This window comes from Pleurodeles waltl, chromosome 3_1 (genome assembly GCF_031143425.1).
Source record: "Pleurodeles waltl isolate 20211129_DDA chromosome 3_1, aPleWal1.hap1.20221129, whole genome shotgun sequence".
NCBI classification, from domain to species: Eukaryota; Metazoa; Chordata; class Amphibia; order Caudata; family Salamandridae; genus Pleurodeles; species Pleurodeles waltl.
Window position 1 is genome coordinate 491,717,095 of NC_090440.1, and position 12,779 is coordinate 491,729,873.

The 12,779-nt window shown below is 41.8% G+C and overlaps 1 protein-coding gene across 2 annotated transcripts in view; it reads left to right on the top strand.

Annotated features, from left to right (window-relative positions):
* MCTP2 (multiple C2 and transmembrane domain containing 2) overlaps positions 1-12,779 on the top strand; it is an 896,516-nt gene that overhangs the window by 454,363 nt on the left and 429,374 nt on the right. For both annotated transcript variants that reach the window (XM_069222757.1, XM_069222756.1), the window contains exon 6: positions 10,514-10,590. In XM_069222757.1, the coding sequence (XP_069078858.1) occupies positions 10,514-10,590 (77 nt within the window). The remainder of the gene's footprint in view (positions 1-10,513; positions 10,591-12,779) is intronic.

A 12,779-nucleotide genomic window follows, 5' to 3' on the forward strand; every position in this document is an offset into this window, starting at 1 on the left:
TTGAGTCTTATGGAGAGTATTTCACTTATAGCATTACCAACCTCTGCCGAGAATTTACTAAGCATGGGGCATTCCAGAAACATATGAATTTTGTCTGCCGCCAGAGTCCCACACTTTATGCATCTGACCATATTACCCTGATCCATTCTAGAAAGCTTTGCTGGTGTCCAAAAAACTCTGTGGATTGAAAACAAATGATTCCTCCTTAACGCAGCAGGTTTGACAGTATTATATAAAAGTGTAGTAGATACTTGTCATAAATCTTTTTGCTGGAGCTCCGGCAAGCAATCTTCCCATAACTCCTCTTGTAGGGTAAATTTGCCATCTGCGATATCCATAATTAGCCAGTACCATCTAGCCACCTCCTTCTTCAGCGGGATTTCCAAATGCCACTGGTCTTCCAGCTCATTTGTGCCTCCCAGCTCCACTTTTAAATTCCTCACCCAGCTAGTAATCTGAAGATACTTGAATTTAGACAGGTTACCCCCTACCTTTCCATTCAGATATTCAAACGATCTAACCTCTCTATTATAACAAAATTGACCCCAGTGCGACAAACCTGCTGCCTTCAGAGGGGTTGCCAGTGCATCCTTAATCCATTCTGGTGACCCTGGGGAGTCCCAAATAGGGGCCTTTTTGCTATAATACGACAATTTCGTGGCCCTCCTGACCGCATACCAGAGTCTCGCTAGGTCTTGTAACACCTTAAATCTGACTTTCTTGAAGTATTTAGGATCTCCAAACTTATACAAAAAGCTTGTCTGTGACTCATTATCCTCTGCCATTGCAATCAGTGCCTGCCCGAGCTCTGAGTGACCTGGGTGATTAAAGGTTTCCCTTGCGTTCTTCAGAAAGAAAGCTCACGCATAATATTGCATATCCGGCACAGCCAACTCTTTTTTTATTTCCTCCTTTTTAATTTTTTCCAGGAAATACGTACACCTTTAGATGCCCAAATAAAACTGCAGATTTTTCCTTGAAGTTCCTTAAAGAGTCCTTACTAAACATTAATGGTATCGAATTAAAGATAAATGTAAACTTAGGGACAATCACCATCTTAATTAAATTAACCCGCCCAATAATAGTTAGGGGAAGATTTAACCATCTCTTCAGTAGGATATCTACATTCCCCATCACCTTCCTGAAATTTGTTTCTGGCAATTTACTTATATACTGTGTTATAGTAATCCCTAAATATTTACCTCCTCCTTCTTAATTACAGGACTACATAACTGCATGTTCCAGGCCATCACCTCCGTCTTTTGATTGTTAACTACATAACCCGAAATACCCCCAAAATCTCTCATCAGTTCTTCTAATACCAATTTAGTCTGGGTTAAAATAGAAGTATAAATCATCAGGTCATCTGCATACAAAGAAACCTTCTTAGAAAGATTCCTGCACGCAAAAGGGGGAATTCGCTGATCATTCCTATTTCTAGTAGCAAGTGGCTTAATATACAAATCAAACAATAACGGGGATAACAGACACCCCTGCCCTGTTCCCTTTTCTATCTTGAAAGAGGAGGTGAGAGCACCATTAACCAAGATTCTTGCACAGGGATCCTGGTAAATGTTTTGTAATGTCCTAATAAAGTGCCCCCCAATATTATAACCCTCACATACCATATTTAAGGTATTCCAGTTAACGCTATCAAAAGCTTTGGTTGCATCAACCATCACGACTGCTAGAGGGGTATAGCATGTGGTGGCCATGTCACCCGAGGCTACCAACCTGTGTATCAAATCCTGCATATATCTTCCTTTCAGAAACCCTTTCTGATCTATATGTATAAGCTTCCCCAAATCACCCCCTAATCTATCTGCCAAAAGTTTTGCAAAAATCTTAATATCGCAGTTTAAGAGAGATATTGGGCGATATGGTTCACAATTCCTGGGATCCTTTCCTGGTTTTAAAATTATTGTAATAATAGCTTCCCTCAGTCTCTATACAGTAATATTATTAAAGAGTTCTCTCAGAAAAACCATAATACTACTACCCAATACTCTATAGACTTCAGCAGGCAGCCCGTTTGGTCCTGCTGCCTTGCCTAATTTACCCGATTTTATCGCCTGCTCAACTTCTACCATATTAATTGGCTCATTAATCACCTTGTTCTCCTCCTCACTTAGAGATGCCAGTTCTAATCCCTCTAACCATCCCTTCACCGACTCCGCTTAGACTTCTAATTCCTCGGTGTATAATTCCTTGAAAAAGTTTTAAAAGGTGTCTTCCACCTCTTTCTTACTCTTCCTAACCTCCCCTGAAATTCCATCCCGAATTTCTGCCACCCGATTTCTGACTATACCGGTTTTTATTTTCCAGGCCAGCAGTTTACCTCTATTCTCACCATATTCAAAATGAGACACCCTGTTGGCCTCACTTCTCATTCTAATTTGATTATAACAGCTGCTAAGTCCAATCGAGCCTCTTGATCTTGTTTATATTACTGATTAACTTCTTCCTCCTCAAGGTCCATAGCTGCCAATCCTTGCTCAGCCTGTCGAATCAAATTTTCTAACCTGCTTATTTCTTCATAATATTTTTCCTCCTATATGCAGCTGCGCTTATCAGCCTTCCCCTCAAGAAGGCTTTGAAAGCATCCCATACTAATGCGAGCGAGGCTGACCCTTTATTAAGACTGAAAAATTCTTCTGTCCCTCTCCGTAACTCTGCTACGACCTCATCATCCAGTAATAGCGTTCTATCCAAAGTCCACCTTCTTTCTCTTTTGTCCCCCAGCCAATTAAGCTTCAAACTCACTGCCGAATGATCTGATAGGTGAGCCCCAATGTGTGAAACTTCTTCCACAGCCTCTTTTAGACTTTCATCTATTAAAAAATAATCAATTCTAGACTGATGTCTGTATTTTTTGTTGTTATAAGTATAGCCTCTTTCACACCCCTTCTTTTCTCTTCAAACATTATATAAGCCAAATTGGGACATCATTAATCGGACCTGAGCTTGCATTTTCTCGTTAACTCTCGACCTACTCCGTGAGGACCTATCCAGCTCATAATTCAGTACAGCATTGAAGTCCCCCACTCATAAAATAGGATCCCAATATTGCAGCAAAAAAAAGTGACATCTCTCTCAACGGGGTTATATCATCCCGATTAGGACTGTAGTACCCCAGTAGAGTAAAAGCAAAACCATACACCATTAATCTCCCTACCACCCATCTCCCCGATTTATCCACCAGACCCTCAACAAAAGATATATTAGCATGATTCTTTATTATAATAGCGACCCCCTTATTATCCCTGCATAATTAGAGCTAGCTATCTGCTGTGCCCATCTACATGGTCGAAAAACCTCTGAACACTCTTCCTTGGAGAGGTGGGTTTCCTGCAAAATCAACACATCAAATAGAGCATCCTTCAAATATTGCACCATCCTCCTTTGTCTACTCCTCACCCCGAGGCCATTAACATTCCAGGACAGGAGTTTCACATCAATTTTCAACATCCTCCCACAAGGGGGCCCACAGCCCCTGTTAGATCTTGTGTTTTCCCACCTTCCTCTCTATCCACAGCAACAACCAGGACATTTTTTTTCTTTTTCCTTTTAATGCTCTCCACCCAGTCCTCCCCATCACCACCCTCCCCCCACCCCCAAACCATCCCCTTCCTACCAACCCCAGGAGAACCCACACTATCTTCATATCCCGGCTTTACCACTTATGAAGGGTCATCATGCCGGACTCGGAGCCTCCTATCACCATAACCAGCTGACCGTTGCTAGAGGAGGAGGCCTACACCGCACCAGAATCTTGCTCTAACTTCTTAATCAGGTCATCAACATCATTACAATCACTGAAATTTTGCATTTTATTATTCGCCATTACTCTTAAGGATGCCGGGAACCTTAATTGGGCCGTTGCCCCCAGTCTTCTCAATATATCAATTCTTTTTCCCAGATCCCATTGTTTATTTAAGGTAATAGATGCAAGATCCGACCTACCTCAAGTGGAGCGCCGTCCACTGAGAGTGATTTCTTCTTCAATGCCATCTCCAAAATACGTTCCTTAAACCCATATGTATGAAAGTAAATCAAATTTTTCCTTGCCCTGTCCCTATTGGGAGGCATTTTTGCAGGGACCCTATGTACCCTTTAAATATCTTTTGCAATGTCGACCTCCGCATCCTCAAATTTTATATCTTGGTTTATTAATCTTACCACAAATCCCTTCAAGTCATCTCCCTCCAAAACCTCAGGTTATTTCTCCTTTGATTATTTTCCAAGGATTCCAACTTAGCCAGCACCCCTGCTTCTCCTGCTTTCAGACCCCTTATCTGATCTTTATTTTCCTCCACAGTAGCCCTCAGATCACCAACCTCTTCCTCCAGGGCGGCTGTCCGACCTGCCAGATAGTCTATTTTTTTGCCAAGATCTTCACAAAGATTCCTGATCGCCTCCTGATTGGTTTTAGAAGTCTTAAAGCCGCCCCTCAATTCCATGGATAAAGCCTTTAACATACCTGTGATGGAGTCACTAGACAGATTTGCGTGCTCACCCGCATTCAGAGGATTTATTTCCCCTGCAGACTGCACGTCGGATTGACTGACCCCCTGTCCTCCTTCAGCAGAACCGGCTTTCCTGAAACAGATTCTGGGGATACTTTGCTGCGTCGTGGCCCCATTGTCTGTCGGAATAGTTATATCCCCGCTTCCCGGCAAGGGCAATACTGCCTCTGTCCCTTGCACTATTGACATTTTAGGGGTTCCAGGTAACACTTTAAAATAAGTCAATGAGGGGGTGACCCTTATTTTCCTATTTGTGGCGGGACCTAAATTACTCAGAGTAGATTTCCTCTTACAGGTATTATTAATTTGCTCGTCCTTACTCCTCCCTGTGATCTGCTTCTGAAGATTCTCGCAAGTTTCTACTTCTGTCCGCTTTTTAGCCGTCTTCGCACTCCGCAGGGAATAGGCTGCTCCACCACTACCACTCCTAGATCCTGTCTTCCCTTCTCCCCTTCTGGCCTGACTCAGAGCCACCCCCTCTGCCTTATCCACCATAAGACCTGGGGATGCCTGAGAAAAAACGCTGTCCCTTAATTGTAGTCTAGTGTTTGAAAAGCAAAAAGTACCTCCAATACTCCTTCGGAGTCCTTGCTCGTCTCTTGCAGCAACAAGTATGGGAAATGTATTGTCACCTTCTCCTGAGCCTTTTTCTCTACCAGTGCTGCCAGTGCTGACTCTGCCACACCTCCCCCGGAGCGAAATCCTTGCCACCGCCTCCCTTCCTCGTAGCACCTCAGGGCCGGCACTCAACAGGGGTGCCGCCCGCCTCTGCCCACGAGTACTCCGCGCTCCCGCCACTGCGGCGCTTCTTCAAGAAAGGAGAAACCACCCCGCAAACGCTTCCACCTTTGTGCCGCCTACTCCGACCCCCGGTAAGCGGCTAATGTCACTCTGACATTACATTACTCCGAGCCCTGCTGAGCCCTCTGCGCCCAGCTCCTTAGCCGGCTGCCATGTTCTCCCCCACAAACTTTCTTGTGTCTTGAGTCAAGAGCAAGTGAATCCAACAAACAAACTAAAGCTGTGCCAGAAAAGTCCCCTCCTTGCTTGAGTCTTTGGACTTTAGATGGTTGTTTGCAAGTTAGAAAAGATTTTCAATTTTAACTTTTGGTGTCATTTGGTCATCAGTAAACATTCATGGTTCAGTAATGTCAGTGTTTTCGGATACATGAGGCATAATCCAAGCTTAGCTTCAGTTTTACAAGGAGCTTAGCTCTTCTTTGCTATTTGATGATAAAAAGTGCAGAAATATTCAGGACTGCTGGTTATGCTTTGTTTTGTGTTCATTAAGCACAGGAAAAAAAACTGTTTTTTCTTTTGTTGTACTATTTAATCATCCTTTAGGAGTGAGATAGGAATCGTTTCACCATTTTACTGGCTTGTGGCAAGTATAGGCTTTTTCCTGTATTGGCAGAATTCTGTATGTTAAGCCTATGTTGCAACATATTTGTCCATATATAGGAGCAGCATGGTGGTCAATATAGGGTAGGAGGTTAGCCTTAAATATAAGTTACCTTATCAAAAGAAAACATTTCATAATCATGACCATTGTTCCAGGTGTTATTATACATTGCATTACAAATTGCCTGCAGGCGTTAGCACATTACAGTCAAATCTACTGGCTTTGTCAATGTTTGTTTTTAGCAGCTACCAATAAAAACAAGCATTTGCAATGCAGTAGGTCTCACATTTGCTCGAGTAAGAGCTATTAGCGTTGTAAGTTCCTAACTGGACTTTTCTTGCCTCATAAATTGAAAAAGAAAAGTAAAACAGTTGACATGAGTGAGACGATTTAAAGTGCCACAGCTGCCATGAGCATGAGTGTGAAGGAGAGACACAAATGGAAACATAAGTTCACTCGCAGTCAAACGTTTTGACAAACATGCAATTATCCATGTAACAGGGTCGATGGTCAAGGCAGTAACAAAACCGCTCCAAGGAGGGACAAACATAAAGCATTTACTGATAATAACAAAGGATTTTGAAAGGCCAAGCACATGAACGAGTGATAGTGATGGGCGTGCGGTGGGTGTGGCTAAAAGCCCACAGATAGATTACAACAAGCCAGACTGCTTTAACACTCAACTGTACTGCCTTTACAAGAAAGAGTGTATAGCATATTGTATTGTATTGTACTCGTATTTATATAGCGCTTACTACCCCTGACAAGGCGTTGAATCGCTTTTCGATGAGTAGCACGCTACTCTGGAACCCAACAAGAATTAGTGATGGATTAGTATCGTTAAATAATGAGTACAGTTTTAGTATTATTATGAGTTAATTTGAGCCACGGATATGAGAGTTTGTTAGTTAGATTGACTGGAGTAATGGAGGGGTGGAGGAGGAAAGAAATCCAGAAGTGTTAATTGGGAGTATACCCTTCATTTACTCAACCCAAAGGCTTGGGATGAGTAAAGGAAGGTGCAGGGGGAAAGAGTATGTGGAAGGGTTAGGGAGAGCATAGTAGCAGGGTGAGATAAATGCAGGAGAATTTAGTAGGGTTGTGTGGGAGGTCACAGTAGTAGAGTGAGGTTTGGTGAGTTAGATGTGGAAGCGGAGGGAAGAGCTTAGGCAGAGTTATTCAGGAGATGAAAGTAGTAGAAGGGAGTTGGGATGAGTCAGAGTGAGAATGGAGGATAGTTTGATAGAGACATGACATATGATGATGGGTAGATAAGTGTGATAAGATGAGAGCAGGAATTCATAGATATCTAGTATAACAACCCACCCAGGAGCCATGCAATGATCCACGAATATGCCAAGCACAGAAACAACATATACACATACATACATATCAAAAACGAAGTTGTCCTCATGTGAAAGCGCACTCCCAACAGGTTATATAAACGGGAAGAAAAAGCAAAGCCAGCCACTCACAGTGAATTCTTTAAGCAGTTTCATTATTCCAGGCCTTAAGTTGTAAAATCATCTCTGGACACTTGTTTCAAGGTCAATCCTTTCTTCAGCAGAGAAAAATATAAAAGTGTTTCACCCTTGTAGGTGCAGCCAGTGCTGGAGTTGTGTCAAGGCATCTCTTTATTACCTATATTTTTCTCTGCTGAAGAAAGGATTAACCTAGAAACACGTGTCCAGAAATGATTTTATAACCAAAGGCCTGGAATAATGAAACAGCTTAAAGAAATTCACTGTGAGTTGCTGGCTTTGCTTTTTCTTCCCGTTTAATTAACCTGTTGGGAGTGCGCTTTCACATGAGGACAACTTCGTTTTTGATAACTAACCGGCCCGTCCAGTCGGGAAAGCAGCACCACTGCACATCGAAGCAGGTCTGTGTGACTAAAAATGGATTGTCACATAAGAGCAATCAGGTTGGGCTATTCACAGCAAATCTGACAATTTTACTTTGGATTCGCCTACATAGGTTTTGCATTTGGGTTCATTATTTCGTTTGGCTCCAGCAACCCACTTGGGGCAAAATTTAAAAATTGCAGGACCACCATAACCAGCATGCACTGTACTCACTTGAGAGGCCCACTGGGGCGGACTGGTATTTAAAGAGACTAATCAGGTGCCTGCAATTAGACAAGCTGAAGCCATGCCGGTCTTTTCAACAAGAAAGAAATGCCTGGAACACTTCCAGCACTGGCTGCACCTACGAGGGTGAAACACTTCTATATTTTTCTCTGCTGAAGAAAGGATTAACCTAGAAACACGTGTCCAGAGATGATTTTATAACCAAAGGCCTGGAATAATGAAACAGCTTAAAGAAATTCACTGTGAGTTGCTGGCTTTGCTTTTTCTTCCCGTTTAATTAACCTGTTGGGAGTGCGCTTTCACATGAGGACAACTTCGTTTTTGATAACATACATACATATATATATATATATATATATATATATATATATGCATATATATATATATATATATATATATACACACACACACACACACATATACATGAATACATACACATATGGACATACAATACATAATTAGAACCATGGGTAAAAAATACTTAGTCAAACAGGTTTAAAGAGTGTGTGTGTATTTTATTGTTATGCATATGTGTACACAAAGTAGCATCAAGCATAATTTACTATTGTATCATGAAAATGCTACTGTAGAGTTAATGTACTGAACATTGCTACACTTGTTAAAAAACCTGTTTGTTTTATTCTGTCCTCGTGCTCTGCTACAATTTACATAGGTTGGATATAGAAGTAGAACCTGAAAACACGTCAGTAGTATCCCCGTCTCCTGAGTGATTTCACATTACATATTACATTGTGATTTATAAACATACTCTGTATCCATTTTAAGAATTTTCCCCAATTGACAGAACATGCGTGTAATATGAATATAGTGGATGAGCATCGATTCAACTATATGCATTTGCAGTGAAAACGTGTTTAACCAATGCATCTGATGTACATGAACACAGAGCATTCAAGTCATAGATGCTGTTATATTTCTGCTGTGTGCTTTTACTGGAAGTGAACACCTTTTAGTGGGTGGAAGAGTAGACTTGTATAGCAAAAGCCCATGATTTGAATTCTCTGGAAATGCCTTGCTTTATATAATGCATCACTGAATCGTGCAGTGAGCACTGCATTTTAGAGTGCCTTTATCTCACCTGACTGTTACCGAAACTCAAGCCAATTCCTTTCAGTCTACCTCAGCGCAAGTTTCTTCCTACATCACCTTTGGTGCATAAGCATGAAAATCTATCTGTGCCCTTTTCCAAAGCCCAAATGTACACACAGGCTTCTTTATCATTGTCAGACTGGCAATAGACAACTCCATGTATGCAGCATAACAAAGGGTTCTAGAAACGTGTCTGCTCACCATAAAAACAATAATGCATTTGAGATTTCTGAAAGTAAATGTCCCCATAAGGTGCTTGATAATCATGTCTGCCAGCAAAAGTGCAAATTCTAGGAGGCATTCTGCACACGGAGTTTCCAGAGAACCGGGGTGGTTAGCACCTCCTATAACAATGACATCTGCGACACTCCATTCACATTCTGAAGCTTCCCAGCAGGCTGAGTGTTACTGTTGGGGAAATGGCGCAACTTCTGATTTGCCTTTGCTGACTTGCTCTACTTTTGTCAGGCAAAAACGAAAACTCTTGCCTTTAATGGAATTTTAAGAATGCATGTGTAATTCACATCTCGAAGCCTAAAGTCTCATCAATATCTTGGTGCCAATGCTAATAGGACTTTCAAAGCTCTGTGCCAGCCACATCAGCACATTCTGGCATGTAATATTGTTGAAAAACGTCAAAATATCAAAATGCCCCTGGATAGACTGTGTGCGCATCCTCTCAAAGTCAGATTTACATCCACAAGGGATATACCTTAGTAAAGGTGCAGTCTATGTATTTTAAGGATTTCGGTGATGCAGACTGTTGGCAGATGTACATGCCAATACAAAAACATCTCAGTTAGAAGAAAAAATTAAACTGAGTTGATATGTTCAGTACTTCAATCATGAGATGGTTCTTATTATAGAGCTATGTTGTGCAAGCGCTTGGCGTAATTTATGCATTCCTGACTGATTTGGTGGTGACATAAGTTCACTTCCAGCTTTCCAAATGTCAAAGATTTGTTGACTCAATGAAACATCTTAACAAGATGCAACACTGATTTAACACGTTTCATAGGTTAAACAAAACAAATATGAGCTGTCTGCCAGTTGTTTGTGACTAGCCTATGGCACATGATGGTTTTATTTCCACGATATACAGCATTTAACTTATAGTTTTGGATATGACAATGCACGTGCCACAGTGGAGAGTTTCCTGTTTCTGTGATCCGTCATTCAAGATGATATTCCTAAAACTCATGTTAGAGTTCATGTTATGTGTAATTTACTGAAGAAACTGGCTACATAGTTGCAGCATTATTAATAGCTGAAGATGTGGTATTTTGTATTTTTTGTCACCAATTTGTTATTTTGAAGATTGTAATACCATCTATTTTAATAGAGATACTTAAGCTTTTGTTTTGTTTATTTTCTTTTTGTGCTAGGTGTATGACCGTGACTTCACCACTGATGACTTCATGGGCTCTGCAGTTCTAGTTCTACGGGACTTGGAACTCAATAAGTAAGGTTTTGTGTTGTTATTCATCATTCTTTCCTGTTAAATCTTGTCGATATTAATACATTGCCTTATTCATGTATTTCTTTATATGAACTTAGTCAGTCTATCAGTATTTGTAGAGATCGGCTTATCACTCTGAGGGGTATCAGGTGCTGAGATGTGAAGTTACATGTTCGCGGCCTTTCGTCGCAGAGCCAGGTGTTGAGCTTCTTCCTAAAGTCAGAGAGAAAGTGAGTGGTTGGCAGGTGGAGGGGGAGGTCATTCCAGGCCTTGTGGCGAGATAAAAGAAGGAACGGCCCCCGCAGCAGCTCTGCCGGGCTCGTGGGACATGTGCGTGAGAGGTTAACTGGAGTTCTCTTTTGGGTTGGTTGAATGACAGACAGTGGTTAATGTGTTTGGGTCCTATGTTCTGGAGGGCTTTGAAGGTGAGGGTCAGGACCTGCAATTCACATCTCTTATGCACGCGCAGCCAGTGTAGGCTTCTGAGGGAGGTCGAGGAGGATTATTAACATTGCCTAATATAGAATGACAACATGATTTGGTATGACAACGAAGATCCATGTTGCCCAACATTCTGGTAAAAGAAAAATACGGTTGAAAACTAAATTATGATGCTGAGGAAAGGGTGGGGGCAGCAGGGCAATGGTATTGCAGCTAACTGAGCTGCATTGTAAACTATAAGATGACTCCTGTGATTACTGCTATGGTCATGCTTCAGTTATTTACTCATGCCCCTTGTATTATTGTTTATGCTTAATTGCATAAATAAAGTTTTTAAAAAGCATCTGGAAATTTAACATGCACATTAGAAATTAGGTTACTGGTTGACTTGGGTGTGAGCCCCGGTTACGCAGCAACCACAATTCTAATCTGGGTAAGGCACAAGCAGAACTGTAAAATAACCTGTGCTCAACTCTGTAGTAGCTTGGCACAGAGCAGTCAGGCTTAAATTAAAGGCAATTTGTAAAGTATTGAGCAACACTTCAAACAGTAAAATAGTGAGAACACCCAAACAAAAGGATCCCTAGCCACATTAGAAAAATAGAACACAATGTAATACATAAAACAAGACCAAAACAAGACCAATCCAATCAGTAGAACCAGAGTTATGAATTTATAAAGAATAAAGTACAATATTGTGCCTAAAAGCTTAAAACCCAAAGCTATCAGTTCATGCTGGACCATGTCAAAGTCTAAAGTTCAGGCCGGCCGCAATGGAGCGTGGGTCGGATAAAGTCCCAGATTAGTCCTGTTGAAGGTTTACCTTCTTAAGTTTTGTGTGAAGCTACCAGGGGATTGAGCACAGGTTAATTTGGGGGTTGCATGTGTCTTATCCTGACTAGGATTGTGGTTGCTGTTTGAACAGGGCTCACACCCCAGTCAACCAGTAACCCAATTGCTAACATTGGTGATCAGGGGTGAGGATAGAATGTGCGATTGTGCAGTGCCATGCAGTGATTTGGTTACACTGCTATCCCATAGCTAAAACCCATTTGAATTTTAAATTAACCCTGATATGCCTTTTTGTTTTTTGTAAATTCATGCTTGCTCTGCCTGACTGACTGTGCAAGGAAGGAACTTGAGCTTGCCAACCTGGAGAACTACACTGTGGCTGAGCTCAAGGAGTTTAGCAAGGAGAGGGGGCTCTACATCAAAAAGAGCACCAGGAAGGCTCTGTTCCAAAAGGCCTTGAGGAAATGGGTAGAGGCCCACTAGTTGCCAACAGATGATGATGAGGAAGAAGATGATGAGGAAGAATCAGAAACGGGTCAGTAGGAAGATCTTGGAATGCAACCTATTGAGGAGGGAGGTAACCTACTCTCAGAACTGGAAATCCCTCCACATGCTGGGAGCAGTGTGTCTTTCAGGGGCCTGACTCCAGAGGAGTTTTAGGACATGAGGGAGGAGAGGAAGCCCAGCTTAGAGCTGGCCAAATTACAGCTGGAAAAGGAGGAAATGAGAAAGCTGAGATTGAGAAAAAGCTACTGCTGGAGCATGACAGGAGCATGAGGTAGCTGGAGCTAAAGACAAAGCATAGGAAAGTGCCTCTTTTGACATGGTCAACCCCCATTTGTTGCCTAATTTCTGGTGCAATTTCGACTGAAAGTGCACATGGTCCCTGCTATACAGGTCCCCAGTGCCAGATTTCTTTTCCTAAAACTGCACAGTTGTTTTTCCCAATTGGCAAACCT